The sequence below is a fragment of the Filicampus tigris genome, chromosome 9, assembly GCF_054856515.1.
Source record: "Filicampus tigris isolate MCC_2025a chromosome 9, RoL_Ftig_1.0, whole genome shotgun sequence".
In the NCBI taxonomy this organism is placed as follows: domain Eukaryota; kingdom Metazoa; phylum Chordata; class Actinopteri; order Syngnathiformes; family Syngnathidae; genus Filicampus; species Filicampus tigris.
The window spans coordinates 13,050,225-13,077,552 of record NC_141225.1 but is presented as its reverse complement, the minus strand read 5'-3'; the positions used below and the strand labels follow the sequence as shown (position 1 = coordinate 13,077,552).

Sequence of the window (27,328 nt, the reverse complement as noted above, 5' to 3'; positions counted from 1 at the left end):
TTTCCATCATGTCATGGTTGGAATATACAACCTCACAACAGCTTCCAGGCATGATTTTTTGTGAGCTTTATATGCTAGTCACAGGCAAAAGCAATACAATACGGTGAGTTGTTTTCACCAAACAAGGCGCGCTGCATCGTGGGTATTACCAGAAATGCCTGGATATTTGGAATTGTCCACATAAGTGTGCAAATTCATTTTCCACTATTTCACTGCCTTTGACTGTTGGAAGCCTATCGGACACTGGCGGCACACCGCCGCTTTCCGAGTGGTCACGCTCCCCAGCGGAGCGCCGTGGGCAAATGGCCGAGGCAGCTAGCTGTAGCCGCTAGCTGCTAACGCCAACGACTGACGATTGATGAGAAGGTCTGTCCGGCATTAGCTGACAAGTGAATCTGACGGATGTGTATGAATATTTATCAACTCTGTCTGGTTTTGTCAGTAAATTAGGCTGGCAGTAAGGGCTGATCAATGTCACATTTTACTGAGTTCACACATGCTATTGGGTAAATATGTTGACCCCTGTAGGCAAGTAAATGTGGTGTTTTAAATGTTTTATTTTTTTAGACTAAATACTTTGTAGATTTAATTAGACAGCATCAGATAAGGAAGATATGCAACAGGAAGTTTTGACATCTTCAGCTGAGTTCCCTTTAAATTGGATGTCAAGGATGTCAAATAAATGCTTGGATGGCTAACTGTATGCTACTAGTGCGTGACACATGCCTACTAATTTGGACTAGTAGTGTTAACTAGTGTAGCACTGTTGGGCCAAAGGTGGCAATACTAGAGTTGTTTACTAGTGTGCTGTACTACATGGACATTTAGATAGCTATCAAAGATAACAAATAAATACCCCAACAACTTTGCATCCAGTCTTGCCTGACACTGATGGCCTCCAATGCGAAGAGCGTGTTGATTGACAGCTAATGAAAACCAGGTGAGTATCAATCAAGCGAGCCGGTCCCGACACAAGGTCATTGGGGCTTGGTCGAAGAGGTCGCCCCCACCTCAGGGGGGCTGATGGGGGCAGACAGGTCTGAAAGTCCAGGAGTCGGTTTTCAATTAAGTCGCAGCTCCACGTGTCAGAGGGATATATGAACAATCGGCCGCTCGTCCCTCACAAGAAACTCCTCATCCATCTTTTCTTATGAAGCGGGAAGGAATCAAAGAAGCCTCATGGCTCAATCAAACATGATTGAATGGCTCTCTCATCCTCACTTTTTCACATCCATCACACTTTTATCAGCCGGGGACACTCTCTTTTGTGGGTTGCTTTATCTGTGATCAGGCTAAAATATATATGTGTATATATATATATATATATATATATATATATATATATATATATATATATATATATATATATATATATATATATATATACATATATATAAAATGATGCATTGCAAAGTAATCGTTTTGTAACAGCGACAATTAAAAATGATAGCCTTGATTGAATATTGACGTGGACCTCTTTAGATTGTGCAGGTGACCCCAATGATGCAATGCAATGGTGCAAAATTACAGAAATCAAACATTTCAGCAAGGACTGTTATGGCTCCTGACTTTGGGATGTTAAGATAAAGTAGCTTTAATTATCTTAATGGAATTTAACTGACTTGGATGGAAGTGAAAAATCAATCTTTTTAACAACTTCCAAGTTTTTGGCCATGTTATTGCTCCTGGAGAAGGAACATATGCTGACTCGGCTGCTAGCGTATTAATCTTTAAAATGTTGATAATTCAGTGTTGACCTCACTGTTGAACCCTGAGACCCAAACACCAGATTTGGCTCCAGGGATGTTGGGTAAGTGAGTCTTCACTTTGCGCGTGCGTGTGTGTATGAGCCTGGAAGCACTGCGGAGAAAAGAAGCAGTTTGTCAGCTGTGCCGTGTGGCGGACAGCCATGCAGACCTCTTTTAGGATGCAGCGGCAAGAAGACGTGCAGGATGGAGGAGTGAGCGAAACCCGCACGAGGAGTTGAGGCACGGTTTCCTGTGTGTACCGCACTTCCTGTGTGTTAAGCGCCAGGGCCTGTTTCCTGTGTGTGATGGGTGCCAGGCCCCCGCAACTCGACACATAGACAACACACATCAATGTGAGGAACAGACCGGGCAGATGGTACAAACATCAAGACATTTTCACTGGCTTCTATATACACACTCGTATCCATGTTACTCTTCACAGGCACAACTATTTCTCCATGTCTTCTCTTTTTTTTTTTGCAAAGATCCTTGCCAGGAGAGCTGTAGACAGTTCTGATCTATCCGGTGTGCTGACAAGAAATGGACAAAAGTCTTCAGACGCCTCTTTAAATCAATCAGGGGAAGGACTGTGACCCAGGGCACATTGCAAGTTCTATGGGATGCTTGGATGAGTTCAATCTGGTGGAAGAAGAAAGGAGAATGTAAACACACCAAACACTTTTGGGATGAATTAGAAGTGTGATTTTGAGCATCAGTTACCTTTGATGTCACAAATGTTCATTTAGATCAGTAAATCCCATTCATCAGGTGAGAGATCATCAGGTGTTCCGGTCCAAAAACGATTTACTACAAATAATTTATCTTTGTTTATCTATCTATGCCCGCAACATATAATGACAATCAGAACAGTGAAATGCTCTTCTACTACATGGCAGAAGGTACGCTGAAGTTAACCTGTGTATTAACTTTTAATAAAATAATTGCTTTGTGTTCAACTAAAGGGCCCAAATTTCACACTGAGTGCGTAAATTTGTCAGTAAATTCAGACCACCATTATTTCAGTATACAGTATATCATTTTATGAAATACTATAACATGTAGAATATTAAGATAGCAGTTTCAGCGAGGCTGCACTTAAAAAAAAAAAAATAATAATAATTAAAATAATACATTTTTAAATCACACACTATGTGCAGGTGGGTGACCTAATAGCACAACTATAATAACAAATAACAAAATAATAACAAAAATAAAACAAGCTTAGAAAAAATTAATGTAGTTGAAGTGAAGTCCAGGTACAGCCACGGAGTCGCCTGATGATGTCATCAATATCAAACTTTTCCCGACCAGCTCGTGCTCAGGTGTGCAGCGTGTGCTGCTTACCTCTATATTGCAGTGACGTCATCAACAGAGACAGTGATGCTAAATTAAGTTGTGTAAATTGAAAGCATAAAAAAAAAAAAAAAAAAATCAATTATGTAAATTGTGCAAGTACCATGTCAAGCTAACTATACTGTATGAAGTTGCTCACGGTTCGGCACCAGCGGGTTCGCATATCAGCATTTTTATTTCAATATGTTTGAATATTTCCAAATAGTTGTGTTTACTTACTTGTTTTTAAAAAAAATAATGTTGCATTTTTGCACTCTTGCACGTTTGGAAGAAAATGTCAGTTTGTGCCCAAACTGTATGTTGGACAAGTGTTTGTGTGCACGTGTGAGGGTCAGGGCAGGCGTGTGACAGGGTGACAAAAAGTCACTCAAGAAAACAGACCATGTTTGCCAAGTAAGCAGAGCGGATTGAAACACACAAGCTTGACAAATAAGAGCAGATGGAAGGCCACGCATAGAGAGAAAGGTAAGGAAGGAATACGCTGAACAAGATCCAAGTTGTTTAGTTACCTCAGACAAGTACGGACATATACGCTGAAACTGTGACACATCAAATGAATCCACCAGGGCTTCCCAAACTTTGTGAAGTATATGCACGTGCACAAAATGGGTTGTGCTTTGTAATCAGACATTACTTGGCGATACGGCCGCAGGGCTTCCGTCTTGAAGCATTAGTAGGCTATGTTATTATTGACACACTGTCGCACTGACACTTGCCTCACATCTCTATGCCAATTTCAAAAGGGCGTTTTGTACTCTGCAAACACAGAAAAATCATTACATCAACTAAATGCACAACAGTTATTCAGAAAATTATAGAGGCGGATCGTTTCTAATGACTCATTAGTTAAGTCCAGCTAAACAGAATTAAAGTCAAATTTAGAGGTGCAAGGATTAATCGATTAATCGACAACGAATCGATTATCAAATTATTTTGATAATTGATGAATTGTTTGGATAGACTTTTTTAATTAAAAAATGTCCAAATCCTCAGAAGTATGAAACAGCATACATTCTCCAGTTACTGTAGTGCTTGATGAAAGGAGGCTGATTATCTTTTTGTTTTTTTCAAAATAAGATGTGCTTTTACTTCGGAAAACAATGCTCAACATTTTTGACGTTTTTTTGATGGATGCTACGGATCAGACCCGTAACTGAATCATAATTTGACAGATTGAATATTAAAATAATGGTTGGTTGAAGCCTAGATCAAACTATTAGTTAAAATACATAAATACAGACTTATGTACTGTAAAATTAGATGAAGTCCAAAGAGGACTTCCCCCAATTAATTGAACGCACACATGCTCAGCATTGACTTGACAAATTCATTAAAAAAAATGTCTTAACAACCTATAGGGCTGGGGCTATTGAATATTTTTAGAGTCAATTATTCTAGTGATTGATTGATTATTTTGATTATTGGTTATTTGACTAAAGATATGCTTTGTAATACAAAATATGTATATGAGGTGCAGGTATTCAAGTTCAAGTGGTCGCCATCCACACGTTCTATCTATGATTTTAAATGTGTGTCTTTGAAGTAGTGGTTGGGGAAAAAAGATGCAGAGATTTTGCTTCATGAAAGAGTTATCTGAGTTGTTAAAAAATAATCATTGCAGTCCTAGATAATGTGTCGAAAGAAATCACTCGATCCCAAATCACTTTATTTTGATCCATAATAGCAAATTTGGATGCAATCCCGCAAGAAAAGAGATGCACAAATTCCTTGCAGCTTCATGGCACAACATGTCTTGAAATGAATCAGCATTCATTCACGCTACTCACATTGAGTCCTGGTCGTCGATCAATGTATATTTAGTATCCAGTTCACCAGACGGAGAAGAGCTTCCATTGAAGCAAATGTCCATCATGCCCAATCCATGTATGCTGTGCATACAGTCCATCGGACAGAAGTGAAAGGCCTGCACGCAGGGCTTCTGTGTAATTATGTACTGAAAAGAGCAGGCTGGAGTCCATTCAGTGCATCCTTGAAGACAGAATAGCGCTCTCATCTCTGATGAGGAAAGCCCTTCAGTATTTGTTGCACTTGCTTCTGTAGAGCTTATTTATCAGCACGTTGAAAGAAACACATCTCAATGGCTGTGTATTTTGTCCATTCATCTGCTCTTCCTTTTTACTGACAAAAGCGCAACGGGTGCTCGGTAACCAGTTGTATGTTCAAGCACTGTAAACATGCGGCATAATGATGCGTTAATAATCCAGACTGGGAGGACAAGTGCAACCCATTAAGCTCCATTTATTTGTTGCGTCACAAACCTGCCAGGTCTGAACATGGAGGTGAACACGAAGGGTGGAAAGTGAAAACACAACAAAAGTATGCGGTAGTGCTTCAACAGTGGAAAACTCTTGATGTTGTTTACAATTGAATAATAGTAATCGAAACTCCATCAAATGTTGATCATCTAGTAAATCGATTTCGTGAATTTATAATTACACTGCTCAACAGCAATTTTTAATCTGAAATGGCTTTATGTGTCCCTGAAAGTATTTTCGATGCTGATTTAAAACTGTCTTTTTTTTCTAGCGCATCAGGTTTATTAGTTATTTTTTATTTGTTTTTGTTTTTAAATTTGATCTGAAATAAATAAATACATTTGTTGGCCAGTGTTATGTGTGAGTCCGATGCAAAGCACTAAATAAAGTCATTGTCTGATGAGATTAGGGTTTTTTTTCTCTTTTAAAAGGTCATGGGACCGAGCTTTGCCACTGAGTTACCAAAAATGTGTCATTTCCTTTTAAGTGGCTAAATCCTCTGACTAAACTGATTTTTCACATTTGCAGCGCAACCCCTTCTGTTTAGTAATCCTTCCTGTTCTTTATAAGAATCTTCAAATGTTGAACACTCTATAATATGAAGATGTAATTGCAAACGTTTGAGCCCACTCCCTCATTTAATTGTGCTCACTTACTTTTCCTGCCATAACAAACCCCTTTAAATTCAACTTCATGAAGTGGTATCGTTGTCGTGTGGCTCCCTCTGCTGGTGAGGCCGTATAGCTCACGAGAGGAGTCTAACGCCATTATCAAACAGCATCTGTTTGGATATTTTTTTTATGATTCTGTCTGTTGAATTTAATATTATAACTCGGAAAGATGTGGTTAACCAATAACAAGTGCAGTAGATATGAAAAGTCTACACACCCTTGTTCAAGCCAAGTGCCAGGTTTTTGTAGTATAAAAAAATCGAGACAACGATAAATCATTTAAAAATCTTTTCTGTCAATAATGTCACCTATAACCAGTGCAAATATGAAAACTATCCCTCAATCTTCTGTCTGTCTATCTATCTATCTATCTATCTATCTATCTATCTATCTATCTATCTATCTATCTATCTATCTATCTATCTATCTATCTATCTATCTATCTATCTATCCATCCATCTATCTATCTATCTATCTATATGCGTATGTATATTTATATGTATATGTCTATTTATATGTATATGTATATACGTATGTATAATCATGTATACTGTATATATATGTATGTATATATATGTGCTGTATATATATGTACAATATGTACTATGTATATGTATGTATATGTATGTATAATTATGTATACCCTATATATATATATATATATATATATATATATATATATATATATATATATACAGTCTATAAAAAAAAAAAAAAATATATATATATATATATATATATATATGGATGGATGTATAGTGTGAGAGAGAGAGAGAGAGAAAGAGAGAGAGAAACAGAGACAGAGACAGAGGGACAGGGAAATAGACAATTACATAGACGATTACATAGATGGGAAAAAATTAGCTTCCGACTATTCTTAGTCCGAGTTTTCCCGTTTCCCGTCTATCGTTTATTGTCTACAAAATGGGCGTCCATTATAGGCGGATAGGCGGACCGGTCCATCATATAGGCAGTATGCCCAGCTCTGCCAATCACTCAAAATCATGTTAAATGGGAGACAGTAGCACACAGCTGCCACCATTTCAAGAACCCCTATGGTTAACCTCAAATAAAGTTGAGATGTTCTAGTAGGTTTTGTGACATTTTTATGCATTCTAGCAGTGGCCTGAATGTATTGTGCTGCTATTTTGAACTGTTCGTAATTAACTCCACCTTGCTGAATCGCTTTTTAACTTCTTAAAAGTTATCAAAATAAGTGTAATGGATGAATTGGAAAACAACATTTTTTTCAAATGAAAGAAAAATGAAACGTATGTACTGTGAATCCTTTGATACTTACTTAGCTGTCGTGAAGTATACGGAAGTCTTATGTGAAGTGCTTCTTTGGAAGTAAATGTTGCGAATGTGTACTTCTACAGTGCAACACTAGAGGACGTCTAGGAGTTTGGTTTATTTGCTGTCTTAGTCATGTTAATATGAGACACATTAGAAAAGATGAAAGGATTAGGTCTAAGACTGAAGTCTCAGTCATCTGTCTGAGATTTAACAAGCTGATTAGTCACTCTCCATCCATTCACAAATCCTTGCTACACTACATGTTTAATGACTGAGGATAATGTATCCAAAGCACTTCTTCCTCACAGTTCTGAGGTTCGGGGTTGGAATCTTGCCTCTGTGATTCATGTGTGGACTTAACATGTTCACCACGTGCTTGCATCGTTTTTTTTTCCAGGTATTCTACTGCTTCTTCCCACATTTCAAAAAACTTGCATGTTAGGTCAATTGAATCCTTTCAATTGTCTCTATAAATGTGAATGGTTGTTTGTAATTTTCTGGCCACCAGTTCATGCTGAAGCCCCTCTAGCACAAGGTCATCTTGAAGAGGTTATAGCTCACTCGCAACCCGAACCATGACAAGTGGTGTAGAAAATGGATGGAAGGTTTCACACTGTATCTACATTAATGATTGACTAAAGTTTGACCATGAACTAACAACTTTTAAACCACCTTGATGATACGCTGATTTATAACAAGGACAATGGTGTCTCTCTCACAGTCAGAATTATTTTTTTTTACCGTGTTATTAATATGCAATGTATGTAACACATTTGCATATATGCAAACACCGTCCGAGTTACATTTTTTTTCCACCACGTTTTTACTTTGTAACATGATAGTGATTTTTATAGCCAGCACTGCTGGCTGGTGATTTTGGCAAAGATGAAGAGGAACCATTTTAGGCTGTACGGGTATGGAAAAAAGAATGCGGCTACAATATCCACTGACCAAAAATATAAATGCAACACTTTGGTCCTTTCTCCCATTTTTCATGAGCTGAACTCAAAGAGCTACTGTAAGTCTTGTCTATGTACACAAAAGGCTGAGTTAGTAATAGTAATATATTAAAAGTAATAGTCAAGTCAAGTCAAATCTATTTATATAGCCCTTAATCACAGGAAAGTCTCACATATGCACCAGATCATATACACGACATTCCCGGATCCCAACCCCCAGGATGGCAAGGAAGAACTCAAAAAATTCCATCTGGGGAAACGTGAGAAACTTTGAGAAGGGACCACAGATGGGGGAATCCCCCTTCCAGGATGATCAGGCTGCAATGGAAGCCGAGTGGGTAACATTGAACATACATTATAGTACGATACAGTGTTTGTTAAAGTGATGTGAAAGTTAATCAAATGAAGTGCTGCAGGAAGATGACATCGATGAAGTGAGCAGGGGCCCAATGGTCGTCAATGTAGAAATCTCCATAGCAGCGCCTCCGAGGATGTGGTCAGCCTCCAATCTTGTAGCAGTCAGTTGCTTTTGGATCGAAACAGCAACTTCCAATTCGGTCGTCGTCACCTAGTTCCCAAGCCTGGGAAAAGGGGGCAGAAAAAGAATAGAAGCGGCAGTAAAGAGGCTAAAACAAACAGTTCAACTAGATGCAGAATCGTACAAATAAGTCTTATAAGCGTAAGTCAACGCAAACATATTTTTTCAAGAATATGTTCTATGCAAGCCCACTAGTTGAAACAGGGCATTCTGATAAATATTGCGTTTGTGGACTAAGAGTTAATCCACTCGTTTTTAGCCATCTCTGGGGGCGTCCATTTTGTCTTCTGTCGACTGAAAATGACATCACAACTGCTCACAAGGATCAATCACGGCTCAGATTCAGAGAACAGGTCAGCCGTGATTGGTCGTTGTGAGCAGTTGTGATGTCATTTTCAGTCGACAGAAGACAAAATGGCTGCCCCCAGAGATGGCTAAAAACAAGTGCATTTGACTTTTTAAGTCATATTCCACAAACACAAAATTAATCAGAATGTCGTGTTTCAACTAGTGGGCCTGGTGGAAACATATTCTTGAAAAAAATATGGTTGGGTTGACTTCTGCTTTAAGTCATGTTTTAAACATTTCTACTAACTAAAGTAATATTTTGTTGAATTGCCCAATTTTGAATTTTGTCAAAGTTTGTTGCCTTGAAAAATGTTGAGTTCACACAACTTTTATTTTATTTTTTTAACAGTGCAGAAGTTTTAAGGGAGCATTCAATTGGCATGCTGACTGCAAGAATGTCCACTGGAGCTGTTGCCCATGAATCGAATGTTCATTTCTCTACCATAAGCCAAAATTGTTTTAGAGAATTTGACAGTACACCCAACCGGCCTCACAAATGCAGACACACATGTGCACACCATCCCAGGAACTCCTCATCCAACATTTTCACCTCCAAGATTTTCGGAGACCAGCCACCGTTGCTGCATCAATTTGCATAATCAAAGAATTTCTAAACAAACTGTCAAAAACCGTCTTGTGGAAGCTCATCTGCATGCTTGTCGTCCTCATCAGGGTCTCGACCTGACTGCAGTTTGTCGTTGTCAATGACATGAGCGGGCGAATGCTCACATATGACGTGTCTGACATTTTGGAGCTGCGTTCTCAAATCCCAGTTTTCACTGTCTACACTGTAGGGCAGATAGACAGCTGATGTCATTGTTTGTGAATCGAGGAGTTATGGAGCTATGCTATGGCTAGGCGTATTTTATGGACAAACCAGCACAGGTGCATTTTATTGACGGCATTTGAAATGCTTTGGGATACCATGTTGAGATTCTGAGGCCCGTTGTTACATGGCCCCCCTGTTACCAGGATCTGCATACAATTACTGGAAGCTGAAAACATCCCAGTTCTTGCAAGACAAGCACACTCATCGATATGTCACCCATTAAGCGTGTTTGGGATGCTCTGGATCGGCGTACAAGATGTGTTCCAGTTCATGCCAATAGCAATCCAGCAGCCTTGGAAAAGGAGTGGACCAACATTCCTCAGGCCACAATCACAACACCTGATCAACAGCTGATTGTGGGCAGGCTGAGGCACACCTGTGCAATAACCATGCTGTCTAATCAGGATCTTTATATATGCCTTTGAGGTGGATGGATGAGCTCGGGAAAGGAGAAGTGTGACTTCTCCTTTGCCCATGACATCACAGCTGCTAAGGGCTCAGGTAACGACCAATCATGGCTCAGCTCCAGAAAACAGGTGAGCCTTGATTGGTCGTTACCTGAGCCCTGAGCGACTGTGATGTCGTTTTCAGTCGACAGCAACTGACAAAATGGCCGCCCCCTGAGATGGCTAAAAACGGGTGGATTTTGCTGCTTAACTCATATTCCATAAACACATTATTAATTCTCTGTTTCGACTAGTGGGGGTGCATAGAACATATTCTTGGAAAAAATGTTCGGGTTGACCCCTTTAAATCCCTCTTGGTAATTAGAATTTGTTGCAATGCCTCTCATGGTTTTGGCTCTGTTGTTGTTTGTTTTGCCTGGTTTCTTTTTTTCCTCTCTCTCCCGTGCAGCCCAGCTGGAGTGGAGGGTGTGCCCTTGAGCTGCGCACCTGTGGCTCATGACAATCAAGTGGGTCTAAAAGGACTCCGTTTGCCAATCGGCTTCGTCGGATTATTGCTCTTGCTCGCCTTCAAGCTCAAGTGTGTTTTTTTTAGACGTCTAATTCATGATCTTGGAATTCTGGTAGAGTATCTTGGAAAGGATGTGCTTGATATACCCAACTGTCCAGTGAAGACACATCTCCTTTGTGGCCACAAATGAGTATCTTGTACTTACGTTATACCTGTACTGTATGACATCACCTTCTTAAAGTCATGGCCCAAGTCATATAGAAAAAAAACACCTTTTTTTGGCCTTAACAACACTGATAAGATATTGCATTTATTTCTAATCCCAATTTAAAATAAATTGAAAAATAGTTGAACAAACAATTTACCGGCTTCTGATTTCAAAACAAGTCGTCCGTGAATTAATTGTGTGTATGCGATAATATAAGGCAATCATACATTTATACGGGTTGACAGTCACATCGGCCCTCCGAGGGGAAACCATAACTAGGATGTGGCCCGACAGAAATACGTTTCACACCCCTGACTGCCAAGGCCATTTTTTGGGGCAGGTGAAGATGTGTAAAATAATATCTTGTATCCCACAAATTCACATCTTGTGTGCATCTTTTATCTTTATTCTTGGCACAATTATTCCAGCAGTACCTTACTTTCCCCCCCAAAGATTTGTGAATGTATGAAAACCTGCTGCGCATCTGAAAATACACACAGGCGTATGTAACATCTGCAATGGAGCATGGCACCGACTGTCAGTCACGGTGCTATTTGCAATTTGTCACTCGGCACTTGAAAGCCTTTCGAGGCAGTTGTTTTAGAGAGTTATGGGAGGACTGTAAAGGTAACTTGGTATTAGCCTGGATGGCCAAGATTCCAGTGAAAGTGTAGCCACCCAAACGTCTGATATTCCTGTACATCTGCAGGCAATGTTGACCATACTACACAAACACATTGTCATTCATAAATATTTCATTCCTATTTATTTTCTCTTTGATCAATGTTGACACTTTACCAACAGTGCTATTAGTGAGGAAAAGAACGTCCCTCCCCCAAGTGGTGAATCATCGCAGACACAGAGCCGTACAACATCAGTGTGTTCAGACACGCTAGCGCTAGCGCACTGTTTTTAGAAGATCTCTATTAATGTCAGATGCAGCCTTCTCATTGTTTCCACTGCAGGTCAACGCGGACGAAGTGCAAACACACACTTTAAACAAGTTCAAGTGCAGCAATAAATCATCATTTCTTATAGACTTATCATCTTACCCAAAGTAGAACCTTTGTGTGTAGACATTGTCAAAATGGAATGTCATTACTGTGGAGGTATATGTTTGTATTCAAGCTGGCATGTTCAGACAGCAATTTGGGATGAATGAATAAGAACATGAAGTCTGAAGGGATCGAATAGCTTGTTAACATAATGCAAGAGTGTCTACATTGGACTGATACCAGGCAATACCTCATCATGATAACACACCTGATCTTGTCATCGCTTTTCAAAGGTGTATCAAATGTAATTTAATATTTAGAATGGTAAAAGCAGTAGCACAGACGCAGGAAGGAAACTATGGTAATTTGATATACTTGTCTTTAAATTTCACTTTTATCTTAAAAACGAATGGGTCAGAGGAAGTAAAATGTTTCACTACAAAATTGCATTCACAACTGAAGCACTCCAGGCGAAGCCCTTTGCCACCGTTGAGCTGATAACTTTGGAAAAAAAATAAAATCATGTTTGTGGCAGACAGAATTTTCTACAATCAAGGACAAGAACAAGGGTTCTAAAAAGAACAAAGCAGTAAATGGCAAAGAATTAACTAGATTGTTAAAATGTCTCATTTTGGATGTCCAAGTGCATCACTGGGTTCTGTCTTAGCCACGAACCCCCAAAAAATCTGAAAAAAAAAGAAATGCTGACCATTTTGTCATGTCTGCATGCTGTTTGGTTATTGTGTGACTTTTGAGGCATATTTTCCCCCAAAACATCGGTCTATTCCCAAATGTCTGCCCATATGTTTTGGGGAATGTGACGATTCCGCTGCGGTCAATTGTGGTAATCCGGCGTCATTCGTCATGCACACAAAATACACAAAATTTGACATAAGCGTTTTAATTAGAACTTATCAAAATGGAATACTGCAAAATTTTTGTTGTGAAACACTAACATTTGTGGAACTTCAATAGCAGGATAAGAAAGATGTAACAAAACCTAACGAGGCCATTTACTGGATGCGGCAACCTTTTAGTATTCATAACTCATATATGGCCTCCCTTTTACTTTGTCCAATTGTGGTCATTAACTTTACCATTAAAGTCTTCTTTTGTTTGTTTTCCACTCTCTTTCCCCCCAGCTACTGTCACGGAGGAAGGCAACTGTGTGCCAGCTGTTATTCATCAGGACAGACGCTATTTAGAGAACGCAATACAAAGCCTGGCTTTGAGAGAACTTGATGGCAAAACATTTCCGCAAGGGCAGGAACATCTAAGATCACTGCGTATTGTTCTTGATGCAAACAAGCGCTAACCTGTGTCACAAGATGAAGTCGCCGCTCTGCACATAAACAATGATAGAAGAAAATCCACTCACATAATAACGTGCTATCGGGCGGAAAAGAAAATGAGTGTCGACTGGAAATCTACCACATGGTGACGCATAGCTTCACCTTAATGAAAACATGGTGGTCCTTACATCCAGCAGACTAATAGAATGCACCGAAGATGCTAAACTGTGGCTCGAAGATGGAATGTTGTAGGAGATCCTCCCATGCGCTTTACTATCCCGATGCAGACTCATAAAGACTCGTCTGGAGAACATGAGGGCCGCAACATGGCTTTTATAAGAGCGCCATTCACATCTGCCGCACACTGATTTCTTCAGGCCCCTCTCAGTCTGCCTGTGTAGCTGTTTACGCCCTTGGAGGATTCTAACCGCGCAGTTTTATTGAATCTGTTCGGGAAAGGTACTGATTTATGTTGACGATCGTTTTGTAGGCTGTCATTTGCGGTGACGATTTGGAATTGTAGCCTGTGCGAAGGTGGGCACCGGTGATGGCAGGTTCGTGCCAGTTCTGTGTAATTTGTCAAAGTTCTGATCAAATAGGTGTCTGTCGGACAATTTTAGTCAATTCACTGTTTGAAGTGACCTTAGCGTATTGATTGAAATGTGACCGAAGTGCCCCAGGTTCAGCTCCCCTGTGGCATAGTGATATGGTCCCTCTCTGGGAAAATGCTCACTCTTTCAGTGTCTTTGTGTCTTTGCTTCGTGCCTGTGAAGCCTTCTAAGTACAATCCGCATTAATTGACTCGTTATTGTAATTCATGGTAATTGTTTTCACCAACCACTACATCTTGGGACTCCACCCAAATGACAAGCCTTTGTACCAGCAAATACGTATTATTGTCTGAGTTCTCTGTGAGCGCAACTTTAAAAGGGAAGTCAACGCAAACATTTTTTTAGAAGACTATGTTCTATGCAAGCCCACTAGTTGAAACAAGGCATTCAGATAAATACTGCGTTTGTGGAATAAGTGTGAATCCACTCGTTTTTAGCCATCTTCGGGGGCGGCCATTTTGTCTTCTGTCGACTGAAAATGACATCACAACTGCTCACAAGGATCAATCACGGCTCAGATTCAGAGAACAGGTCAGCCGTGATTGGTCGTTGTGAGCAGTTGTGATGTCATTTTCAGTCGACAGAAGACAAAATGGCTGCCCCCAGAGATGGCTAAAAACAAGTGCATTTGACTTTTTAAGTCATATTCCACAAACACAAAATTAATCAGAATGTCGTGTTTCAACTAGTGGGCCTGGTGGGAACATATTCTTGAAAAAAATATGTTTGGGTTGACTCCCCCTTTAAATGCACCATCAGTTTTTATGTAATGCATTTACATTGCACGGCAGTAAACGTCTTAACCAATCCTATTAGACTCAGTCATTTTGCTCCACTTTCATGTATTCCAGAAGCTGCAGCACATGCGGCAGGGAGGGACAAGAGGCAAAGAGAAGGAGGCTGACTCCAGATAGGAGAAAAATCAGGAGTCCCCTTTAGGCATCCAAACAAGTCTGAACTGTTCTTCTGCCGCCCCTGACGTTGCTGCTTGTGTTGAGGCCACACCAGACAAAGCTGTCCCAGTAACCCAAAAAAAAAAAAATTGCAGTCTTGACACTCCTGCAGGGATGCAGGACGGCAGCTGCTGAGCTCCAGACGTCTTGTTTGATACTTTGTGACGCACAGCAGCCCAAAGCCGCGGAGCGCCGAAGAAACTGATTTGGGAGCGTAGGCTGGATATGCTACAGGTGGAGCGTCAGGAAGCAGCATGCTGAAGCCCGGTACACGGAGCAAAGAACCTCAGGTGAGGCATTACAAGGTTCATTTCAACCATATTGATCTTAGGTGAAGATATAATGCATGATTAATGAACCGCTAAGGATGGAATCAAATTGCTGATTAATTAACTTCTAGGATGGAAGACTTGCTCTGCGTGCACTCGTGCTTGCAAACTCTTGATCTCCATATAGAACAATTTGAAATGTAGCCAAATATACAGTCCACCACTTCTTAACGTATCGCTTTCCCGCCGTAAGAGGTCTCACGTGTGTCTACATTTGCTCATGAGAGACATGAGTCTCACAGATGCTCAACATTTCACATCAGCGGGTTGAGGCGCTTCAAAAGCTTGATCAAATCGGCGAACTTTCTGTATGTAGCAAGCTTAGTTTTGTTGTTAGCGTTGCGCAGGAAAATGAGGAATGTCCAAATGTAACACAGCTGTACTCATTTAGTGCAAGAGCATTTTGGTCCTCTGCACACCATGATGCAGACCGGGGCAAATGAATATCATCCCTCTGCTTCCGCCTACGCTTTTGTGTTTGGATTGTTTGCAATTGTGTGTGTTCGCCATCTGACAGTATTCACGTCTTTGTTGTGGCCTGGCACAGACGAGAAAGAAATTCCCCCATCCACACATGTCTGGGGTGTATAAACAACGTCTCAAAGAACTTCCAGTTCAGTGATGACACTTATCCTCTTCCCTGACTCACCTTCATTCACCTCTCTTCCTCATCATCATCATCTTTTATTTGTCTACGTTGCCATGGACATACTCGCTGGTCGTTTTTGGCCGCTGAACTCATCACAAATGTGTCGTTCATGAAGGGCTTTGATACATTTGAGAGCTACTGGGTTCATTTAGCATTTTAATTGACATACTGTATGTTAAGAGCCTTTGGATGAGTGTGTGGGTGACTTCATTCATTCATTTTATTGCATAAAAAGGACAACATATGATTGTTTCACTCCATCTGGCTTTTTAAATAGTGTTGTGCAATAGTTCTGGTAATAGGACTTGCAGAGGATGTTTATCTTGGATTAGGAACTGACTAATTTATGCAGGGTTTGATCCCTTCATGAGGGTGTTGTGTTTTTGCGACCATCATATGTTCATTTGAGAATTTATGAAGGGGAATTTATCGTGCACATGCACAGAAAGTCAAGCATAAAGTCTGCACAAATATTTGAATGTGTTAATAGCACTTGAAATTGATTCAAAGTGAGTGAAGAACAAAATGTTAGGCTTGTTCGGTATATGTATGTCATGGAATGGTTCCAAAATGTTTGGCTTTTTTAGTACACTGTTAAATGTATTATATATTTATTTATTTAATATTTTTTGGCCTAAAAAAAAATTGGAAAAACTTTAAAGTATAATTACCGACTTTTATGGCAACAAGGTTAGTTAGCGCAACAAAGCAAACAAGCTGTTTTTACTTTGATCTTAAAGTTGGGTTTCCAGAATAGGGACAGCTGTTCTTTCACAACAGCAAAACTTAAAGCATTTTAGTTACTCAACTCAAAATGCTATCAAAGTTTGCTTCCTTGAAAGTTTGAGTTCACCCAACATTTTGTACAGTGTAAAATCAAAGAAAAACTGTTAGACAAAAAAAATGAGCGATTTAGACATTATTTCATGGAAACACTCGAAGATTGTGGCAATTAATAAACACAAAATCTGATGTTTATGCTGCTCACAGCCCACAAGACGGCATTTCACAATATCAAGGGATTGCTATGATATGCTGTGATGTACAAACCAGAGTAATATTCTCTCTACGGCATGTTGGCTGAGTGACACAATCTCGCATCATTCACACGCTATATCTGAGGGAATTGCCATTTCTGGTTTCTGTGATGGTTCCTACTTGCCCCTAAATCACCACTTAGTGATCCTGCCGGAGTTAAGCATCTGGAAATCGCTTGCGGGTTGTGCTTCATAAACTTTACAATGAGACTTCATCTCTTTCTTTGTGCTCTTAAATAAATGTCGATAGTTGCATTCAAGGCTTTTCTACCCATGAGCTTTGTTCCATTCTCAGGTGGTCTCGCATGGGTTTGCTCATCCTTTTCAAGATTCCAGGTGTGGACTAGTGAGGAATGTCTTCAATTAAGATGTGCGGCACCTTTAAATTTGCTGTCAATAAAAAAAAAAAAGTTGGCTTCTGAGATGAAGCATTGGGGAGTGACAGGAGCAGGAAAAAAGACAAGAGAAAATTGTTCAGGTGTATGCTTTCAACATCTCCGCTCACTTGTTTTGTATAGTTACAACCGGTATGTTAATGTCTTCCTGTTCTCACAGTAGACTGTTTTTACAATGTGATGACAGACTACTTATGTATAGGATATCGCCGCTGTCCTGTGAAAAACACCCATCTCCAATTTTGGAATTTCAAATGTTCACAAATGTTCACATTAATGCGATGTCTGTAACGCGGAAACACCATTCATGTAAAAATAAGTAAAATAGAAAAAAAGAGATAAGTGTTTTTCACAGGATAGCGACGATATTCTAAGATGCATAGGATGAATCGTAAAGGTAAGATAAGCCGCTTTATCTTGTTCTTAATCGTTATGCAAGTATAATATCGAGTGAAACGTTCCAATTGTATCCATACGGGAAGCTCGGTTGTCGCTGTGATGACAGAGGACAACCTGGGAAACATTTAGCATTCTTTGTGTCATTAAACCTGTCAGGATGAATGAACTACAGTTTTCTTTCATGAGGGCCAGTTCCGATGGAGACGCTCTGACACTCTTGTGTGGGTCAGGCAGGCCCCACGATGACCAAATTCCAAATGATGAATGATTGTTTTTTTTTCACATTCCTTACTGACTTCACAAATTCGCTCTCTGCTGTTTTCCGTTGCATAGTTGCTTATTTTATGGCGTTTTGTTTATTACTGTAGCTGCTATATGGAGAGGAGTGAAGATTCTGGAATTCAACCACCATCTGTCAGATGTTTGTTGACTCAAATTGGTTCTCTCTTGTATTTGATTTTGATGAGGTTTGCTGAGGCAGCTATGAACCATAATGTTTGTGGTACCAGCATTAGAAATATATCACGGATAGTATAATTCCCGATGCTCTGTCATGTGTTTATCTCTAAAGTCACTTATGATGCCTTCAGTCAGATTGCTTTGAAATCATTCTTATGTTACCCCTGCAAGGCATATTTAAATAGTAACTGGGAACTGCTGCATTATAAAATGTTGTGTTCATGCTTTCTTTAGCAATGCAGGCAGGATTCACCCATTTTTGGAGCGCTTTTGCAGGAGTAGTTTGTGCTGAAAATCACTAATGGCGTAGTCGGTTGTTCACTTGCTTCGCTCCAACGAAGGCAATGCGGGTTCGAGTCGCATTCAGTGAAAAGGTTACTGTAAAAGGTTGTCTGTCTGTATGCGCCTTGTGATTGACTGGCGACCAGGTCGGGGTGTAGTCTATGTGCGTATAAGCTCTAGCTCCCTGCAACTCAGAACAAGCTCAGAGGGCATAGTAGATTGAGTTTGTTGATTGTGTCTTAGAATGTAGTTCATTATATTTGAAATCAAATCAAGGAGCAATCTGTGTTTGGCTGTCCTTGAGCTATAAGCTATTGCTAAAGTTGCCATATCATGTCATCAACAATTCGACACGCGACCTTTAATTTGTAACATAACGCTTGCTCTGTGTCCTCCCAGGTTGTAAAGATGAGGTGCTGGATTGTCACCGTGTCGCTGCTGCTGTCATTCATGACACACGTCGAAGCTCAGGGTGACAATTTACTATTTGAATGAACTACAAAGCCTCCAGCTATCAGTTCGAAATGTTTTCACCGTGTGTCTATTCACATATTCTCCATTTTACAGGCAGGTGTAATCATGTGCAAGCAGCAGATATTGTTTTTCTGGTGGATGGATCTTCCAGTATTGGGAAAGCTAACTTCCTGCAGGTGAAGGGCTTTATAGCCGGAATCATCAAACCCTTTGCAAGCTCTGTCAGCGAGACAGGAATTCGCTTTGGGGCCGTACAGTACAGTGACACCTCCAGGTAACTGATGACACTGAAGTTCACTTCATTATTGCAAATAAGACAACATTCTCACCAGTCATGTTTGAATGTATCCCTCTGCAAATCCAGGGTTGAGTTCACCATGACAACATACCTTAATGGAACAGAGCTAGTCAAGGCAGTGCAGAATATGAACTACAAGGGTGGAAATACACGCACCGGTGCTGGTCTCAAGTTTGTCGCTGATAATTTTTTCAACCCCACATACAGCCGGGAGGTCCCAAAGGTGTGAGAGGCAGCTAATTCTCTGCAATTTCAAAGCCATTACTCAGCCCCCTAACGTTTCTTTGAATTGTCAGATCACCATTTTGATCACAGATGGGAAGTCACAGGACAGTGTGCAGGAAGCAGCACAGAAGCTGCGCAGTCAGGGGGTGCACATCTTTGCAGTTGGTAGGCTGCGTCTCTGGCGCACGTTGTTCTCCGTCAAAGAGCGACCGTGATTCCTTCCGCATCTTTTTGTCAGGAATCAAGAGCGCCGACAGTGAGGAACTGTCTGAGATTTCTTCCAAGCCTAGCACTGATTTCATCTCCTTTGTCGGGGACTTCAAACTGCTCAACACTCTTCTTCCACTCGTGAGCCCCCGGGTGTGTTCCAAAGCAGGCGGAGTCTATGCAAGCGATGGTACATACAGTCAGTCACAAAAACAAACTTACAATTTGAGCAAAAGTATTGGGACACCTGCCATAAATACAGCAACGGGAGAGGAAATGGAAGACGATATGGAGTAGGTCGCTTTATGCAGCTTCCATTCTCCTCGAAAGGCTTTCTACAAGATTTTGGACATGAGAGACAATCCCAATTTCCAGTTTACGCCAAAATATGTTAGTTAAATGTGAGGACTTCAGTTTTTCCATACCAAACTCATCCCAGTATGCCTTCATGCCTGTTATTTACACCGAGGTACAAAAACCCTTGGCCAAACTTGTCTAAAAGGTCTTGGTTAGACGAGTGATGGATCAACCATAGTTCTTAAGTGTGTCTCAATACTTTCGTCCACGTAGTGCACTACAGCTACATCTGTTTGTTGTCCAGGTCTGCTCCAGGTAAAACTTTTCCTCTTTTTTTCAGAAGCGTATTCCAGTCCAGCCAACATTCAGTTCACAGGCGTGACGTCTGATTCACTGAGGTTCCGCTGGAATTCAGCAGGTGGGCCCTTGAGGGGCTACGTGGTCCAGTATGTGCCCCTCTCTGGCCAGGGTCAACCTGTCACAGCAGAACTGCGGCAGGTGAGTGCAGGTCGTTTGGGATAGATGGACTATTTATTTTTGGCGGGTGGCTGGCTATTGCTTTGGTATGACTGAGACTGAAGCAGCTAATTATAGCTTAAGTCAATTGTCCTCTATGGGGAACACAGGCTGTGTATCAACATGCCTTGTGTTTATTATACAGATGCTGTTGAGATTTTCATTTGGTAAACTGAAATCCCCTTTGCTCTTTGTTTGTAAAAACGCCTCTTCCTGCAGGAGACACTGCCCGCCAGTCAGAGAAGCTTTACCGCACGAGCTCTAAGGCCAGGAACTGACTACCTTGTGACTGTCATTGCTCAATACCCCAACAGTGTTGGAGAATCGGTTTCCGCTAATCAAGAAACCAGTAAGTAACGCACAGATACCGGCGTAGATGATCCAAATGTCTACTTAATCATGACAGAAACACGAACCCTATCACACCCTCCAAGAACAGTCAAAGGAGGCGTTTTCATCAGAACAATACTAACGTGGAAGACTTTGAAAATGTCACCGCTGCTGTTTCTGTGTCAAAAATGTTGTTGCTTCTCAATTTTAAACACACCTAAACACTTTTGTATATGCATATTATATATGCTTTTGAAAATACGATTTTGGATAAGACCTGTGTGTAGTGTTTCCTGTTTTTGGAAACTTTTCAAGCCAATTTTTACTTTCCCCACATGTGAACATATCCTAACATGCAAAGTGAATGTCTTTTCCACGTAGGGTCCTTGCCTGGGATCTCAGGTCTTCATTTGATCCAAGCAGGGTTCTTCACTCTCTCGCTGGGCTGGGATCAACCTTCAACTCCCGTTCAGGGATACCAACTCACCTATGGACCACGAGGTCAATTTCTAACAATCTTCCGTTTATCATTTGTCTTTATTTGTCCATTCTCTTAATACAGTATATTGGAAGTCCTAAAACTGCAGCATCTTGATTGAATTTCCCTTTAAGTGGATAGGATATTGATGTATTGATTTGTCAAAGGCCTGCCAAAGCAGGATGAAATACTGAAGTGGAAAGGAGCAGGAAAAGAAGCAACAGTACTTAATAACTTGCTGGTGGCAGGCTTTGAAACAAGTTGAGAATGTACCGGTACTGTAGTCAGAGCAGGAAGAAGAACATCAGCTCATTTAACAACTTGCTGCCTTGAGGCATTAGCTGTCAGTTACACCTTTATTGCTGAAACATTACCCAAAATATCAAACAGTTTCTTCATCACTCTTTAGACTGAATATAGAGTGCAAATGAAGCCATAGCCTTTGGTTTGTCAGTTATTTCTTCTGAAATTCCTGGGTGTGTCATAGTTCATAACGGTGTCAACGTCTGGCTGTGTGTGCCATGATTCAAGAGAGCGAGGAGTGGCCCCTTAGGCCTGATATAACGTGTTTCTTTTACTGAACATGTGGCAGGAGTGCCAGTCTCACGTGGAGCGCCTCTACTTGAATAACTACGCTGCTGTTTGGGCAAGACAATTGTCAAAGATGCTGTTTACTTTTACAGATGATGATCTGGCATTGCTTATGAGACTGGTTGTAATATTCGCACCACCATCGCCACATTGGGGACACTTGTGCGGTGTTGATTCGCTGTGAAAAGAGCACTTCTTTCATATTTTGGTCACAATGGAATGTACATGTTCCAATGGAGTCAAAACGCCCCTGCTGTGTGATAAATGACTGGTGACTACTGTGTATATAAACAGCATACAGTATGAGTGATTGTGATTAAATTCTGACTTGTTTATTCTGTGTCTTTACCTTGCTTTTTATCCGGAAGAGTAGGTCAGCCATCTGGCCAGCTATTGGTGGAGTCTCTGTCTGCAGACTCCACATCTGTCAACCTGGAGTCACTTCAACCCGACACGGAATACGTCATTAGCCTCTACCCGCTATTCCCCCGCAACTCTGCCTCTCCAGCTACCCTCAATGCGCGCACATGTGAGTGGCCTCCATGACCCTATATTGACATACAATTCGTAGGTACACCAACACAGGAGATGTATCAAATGTGGTGCATTTATAAAGATTTTAATGCAGTAGAGCAGTAGAGCTGACCTGGTGAGGTTGTTTCTCATATTTACTTATATATTTTTTTTAATTTCAAACCACAACCACTAGATACTTATCGCTATCGCTATTTACTATACTGAAACACATTTAAACATTTGACACACATTTAACGTTTGGCTTTGTATTGAATCTTATTCATTGTGATGATGCAACTAATGTTAGTCATATATATATGTATATATATATTATATAGGTTCAGGTGGCGACAGAGAAGGCCACTCTGTAAGTTTCGGTGGCAGGCTGTCCAGCACGCACAGATGTTCTCATGCTCTCTTACCCACGGTTTGTTCCGATCCGCACCGCTTGGCTGCAACCAAGCCAGCCGCACTTCCGTTAGGAAACCATGGCAGATGATGAACAGAAGTCGCAATGGTGTGATAAAGAATCAGTTTTTGTCCTGTTACGGTTTTATTTTATAACTTTCGGTATCCTTAAGAAGAGGTCTTCTGTTTATTTTTACTCGCTTTATTTTGTTCCTACTAACATACCCATCAGACCGTAAATGATGTTCTTCTTTATCTGCTTGTACTTTGTGGCCCTGATGTTCAGACTGAGATGCCACATAGCTGAAGTGGCTATATTTGAATGAAATGTGTTGCAAGTCTGTTCAAGAAAAGTCTGTGTTTTTGAGCAATATTTGATAAAGATTAAACAAGACATAATTGCAAGTATCAAGTATTGTTGCTTAGAATCGGCAAGTACTCAAACGTAAAGAGTTGCACTGATATCGGAGCATCCTATCCATCCATCCATTATCTATACCGCTTATCCTCACAAGGGTCGCGGGGAGCGCTGGAGCCTATCCCAGCTATCAGTAGGCAGGGGACACCCTGAATTGGTTGCCAGACAATCGCAGGGCACACAGAGACAAACATCCGCACTCACAATCACACCTAGGGGCAATTTAGAGTGTCCAATTAACCTACCAAGCACGTTTTTGGAATGTGGGAGGAGACCGGAGTACCCGGAGAAAACCCACGCAGGCACGGGGAGAACATGCAAACTTCACACAGGGAGGCCGGAGCCGGGATCGTGCTAACCAGTCGCCTACCGTGCCGCCCAGCTGTAAACACAAATTATGAAATACGGAAATGTGTGAATGATATCATTTTGAGTGAGAGAAAAATGACAGGAAAAAAAAAGAAAGCTATAGACTTGTTTTCATTACCAATTATGGTAGTCAGAAAACACAGAACCTACAAACCGATTGCCAGGAAGCGAACCAGTCGACCACCGTGCCGCCGGAGCATCCCTAATATATAGTAAATTAGCTATACACTATACGATACCATATGTGCATTATAGCGTTGTCAGTGTATCTTAACATATAGTACACTATATACTGTTTCCTTGTGTAACAAATCACTTTCATTAGTAATATGCACTTCACAGGGACTACATATTTACATTTCTGCACGTGTATGTGTGCGTTCGTCCTGTTGCATGTGTCAGTGCGCCTGGAGGCAGTGCGGCAGTTGTCAGTGGAGACGGAGTCACAAAGCAGCGTTCGTGTGCTGTGGAGAGGCGTCAGCGGTGCGGTTGCCTACCGTCTGGCGTGGGGCGCAGTCACAGGTCAGGACATCAACATGAACGTTGATGTTGAAATGCTCCGAATCTTACTTGAACTTCTCTCCTTTACAAAAAAAAGGTCTCGATGTTGAAACCGCGGAGATTGCAGGAGACAGCGAGACATACACTATATCTCAACTTCAGCCAGACACAGAGTACATCCTCACTGTGATTCCACTCTATCAGGGCAATGTTGAGGGAGCCAGGGAAACAGCCAGGTTCACCATAGGTAAGTTTAACTACGTTGACCTTAACGCCAAATGTGAGAGCTGAAATATGCAGTCGAATGTGGTGCTGCGTTAAGAAGGAAAGCAAAGGGCACAGACAGTATTGATGGGGAACTTCCTCAATGTTTGTTGGCTTGCTTCAGAAAGCTACATGTTCCGCATTAATTCTGTTTAGGAAACAGTTCTACACCTACGGTCATTACGCATGCACACCATCTGCTTCTCGTGACTAATGTCCATATGGCATCCTTTTAATTTTGTCTGAAGGCTGAGTCACTGATTGTCCTTGCTCCTGATTTCAGAGATCGTGACCAATACGCTACATAACGTTACGGGCGTAATCTCGATCGCTATCCCAGTTTGTGCGTATGCGAAAGCCGCCCAATAAATGAACATGGTAATAATAAAATGTGCTTTCTAACATCTTGGTTGCTCCTCCTTTTTGGAACTACATGACTTGAGGGGGTCGGGATGCTAAATAAAGCAATAAGTGGACATGTTTTGGGCCTTGATCTTTTAGTGCTGCACAGATGAGTGGGAAATCATTCAGGATTTATACTTTGACGTAAAATAATCCAATGTCATCACACACACAGAGGGGTGCTGCCTTTTACCAGTGACAGATAACTCTTTCCTAGATTTTTTTTTCTTTGACACTCAAAGATATGTCACACTTTCTCCCACATTGATGCATGGTTGTCACTCACATGAGTGTCGAGTGTTGTGCATTTGAGCTGAATACATCCATCTACTCAATCTACCGCAGCCTTGAGACATCCATAGAAATGTTTCCGTATTGACTGACAGGTATACAGGTGCAGTATATTTGCCACAATAAAATTTGAAGCAGGAAAAAGTGAGCTGTCAAGTGACTGTCAATGAAAGTTCATTGAATGCATTTAACAGTCGGTGCGGTTTATTTCCATCATTGTCAGTGAATTATTGTCCATTACAGGTGATGAAATAATGTCATCAATTTGACATCGTACATATTCAATAATTGATGTTTTCTTCAGAGCGCCAGTTGCAGCAGGTTCTCAATGCAGCCATCACCGGTTCCTCCTCCATCCGCCTCACATGGAGGATCATTCCATCATCTCAGGGCTACCGGCTGGAGTGGCGGGCGAGCGAAGGTGATTTGTCATATGCCAACACACACTTGAATTGCTTATAAACCCACCCGATGTTTTATTTGCCGCATTTTCATATTCTAATTGATATCCAACTCAGATGTATAAGAAATTCAGACTTTCCAGACTAATGACGTAATTAACACTGTTATTTCGAACTAACACTTGAAGTAATTAAACTACATTATAAACTATTAATGACATGCTATTATATCATTTTTTTATTTATATATATAATATATACACTTTTTTTTCAAGAATATGTTCCCAGCAGCCCCACTAGTTTAAACACAGCATTCTGATAAATATTGCGTTTGTGGAATAAGAGTTAATCCACCCCTTTGTAGCCATCTCACAGGGCGGCCATTTTGTCACTTTTGTCAACTGAAGATGACATCAGAGTTACTCAGGGCGCAGGTAACAACCAATCACGGCTGAGCAACTGTGATGTAATTTTCAGTCGACAGAAGTGACAAAATGTCCGCCCCCAGAGATGGCTAAAAACGAGTGGATTAACTCTTATTCCTCAAACGCAATATTTATCAGAATGCTTTGTTTCAACTAGTGGGCTTGCATAGAACATATTCTTGAAAAAAATATTTGGGTTGAATTCCTCCTGAAATTATACCTCTTTTTAGAACTTCATTGTGCATTCCAATAAGCTCTCATTTGTCTCCAGGTGGCCGTGCCCAGACCTTGTCTTTACCCAGGAGCACCAGCAAATACGAGCTGACTGGGCTTCAGCCCAACACAGAATACCTCATCACCCTGTACACACTATTTGAGGGTCGTGAGGAGGCCACCCCTGTCTCCACCACATCTAGAGGTCATATTGACACTTATTTAGCTCCGGGATAACTTTGTATTGGTGGGTTGGATTCCATAAAGTCGTGAATGGGGTTTTATTAATGTTCTAAAGCTGCAATTACAGAAGTGCAGCCAGTGGGGAGGGTGTCCAACCTGAGAGCGTTGGAGTCTTCGGGCACTACCGTCCGACTTGGCTGGACTGGCGTAGCCGGGGCCACACAGTACCGCATCATTATCCAAAGTCCGGAGGGTATGCTGATTTATTTTAAAAAAAATGCTGTTTAGTGTATGGATGATATGTTTTAAAGCTCAGCTGTTTCTTATCATGGCAGTGGGAGTACAAAACATTCAGATTATCCCCGGTAATCAGACGTCTCTTGACCTCCGAGACCTAATTGTGGGCGTGTCCTATGATGTGAGTGTCACACCGCTGGTTGGAGACAATGAAGGCGAGCCGGCCAGTGTCTTTGTCAGACTAGGTGGGTCATGTTGTGATATCCTTACCTTGTCCCTTCATAAATGTTGACACCTTCACTTCGCTGTTTCTTATTTTTGTTCCAGGGAACTAAAAATTAACTTAAGTCCTTCCCAAACCTTTTCTTTTTGTCTGGTGGGCATTTCATTTCAGAGCAAGACATTGGCAGAGTGTCAAACCTCAGAGTGGCGCAAGCAAACAGCCGGAGAATTCGAATAGCCTGGACAGGTGTGAATGGAGCAACCGGTTACAGGATTACATGGAGACAAGGCAATAGTGAGTGAATGCACACTGCCTGACGATAGCTGAATGTGGCTTGCCTCCATTCATGACTCGGATTGTAGATGGGAGAATGGGACCGTTGTCTTAAGTGTACTTGGCATGAGACATGATGCTGTGGACTCATCATTCCGCATGACCTTTTTTTTCATTGCTCCAGAGTCCAGTTGTTATGTGAACCAGGAAAAGCTTTTTTCTCAAACGTACCTAGAATCAAAACAC

General features: G+C 41.0%; 1 protein-coding gene and 1 long non-coding RNA gene across 2 annotated transcripts in view; both read left to right on the top strand.

Moving 5' to 3' along the window:
* Window positions 1-15,055: 15,055 nt before the first annotated feature.
* LOC147142039 (uncharacterized) lies at window positions 15,056-19,185 on the top strand. Its single transcript, XR_015088184.1, has 3 exons — window positions 15,056-15,282; window positions 18,942-19,014; window positions 19,110-19,185. It is a non-coding gene; the product is annotated as an uncharacterized LOC147142039 (long non-coding RNA).
* Window positions 19,186-19,393: 208 nt separating this feature from the next.
* col7a1 (collagen, type VII, alpha 1) overlaps window positions 19,394-27,328 on the top strand; it is a 53,468-nt gene continuing 45,533 nt past the window's right edge. The window contains exons 1-14 of the mRNA XM_086040322.1: window positions 19,394-19,537; window positions 19,611-19,704; window positions 19,778-19,936; window positions 20,317-20,358; window positions 20,462-20,541; window positions 20,779-20,908; window positions 22,374-22,487; window positions 24,072-24,191; window positions 24,268-24,417; window positions 25,432-25,548; window positions 26,225-26,371; window positions 26,477-26,602; window positions 26,685-26,831; window positions 26,981-27,103. Of these exons, the coding sequence (XP_085896448.1) occupies window positions 19,394-19,537; window positions 19,611-19,704; window positions 19,778-19,936; window positions 20,317-20,358; window positions 20,462-20,541; window positions 20,779-20,908; window positions 22,374-22,487; window positions 24,072-24,191; window positions 24,268-24,417; window positions 25,432-25,548; window positions 26,225-26,371; window positions 26,477-26,602; window positions 26,685-26,831; window positions 26,981-27,103 (1,693 nt within the window). The remainder of the gene's footprint in view (window positions 19,538-19,610; window positions 19,705-19,777; window positions 19,937-20,316; window positions 20,359-20,461; window positions 20,542-20,778; window positions 20,909-22,373; window positions 22,488-24,071; window positions 24,192-24,267; window positions 24,418-25,431; window positions 25,549-26,224; window positions 26,372-26,476; window positions 26,603-26,684; window positions 26,832-26,980; window positions 27,104-27,328) is intronic.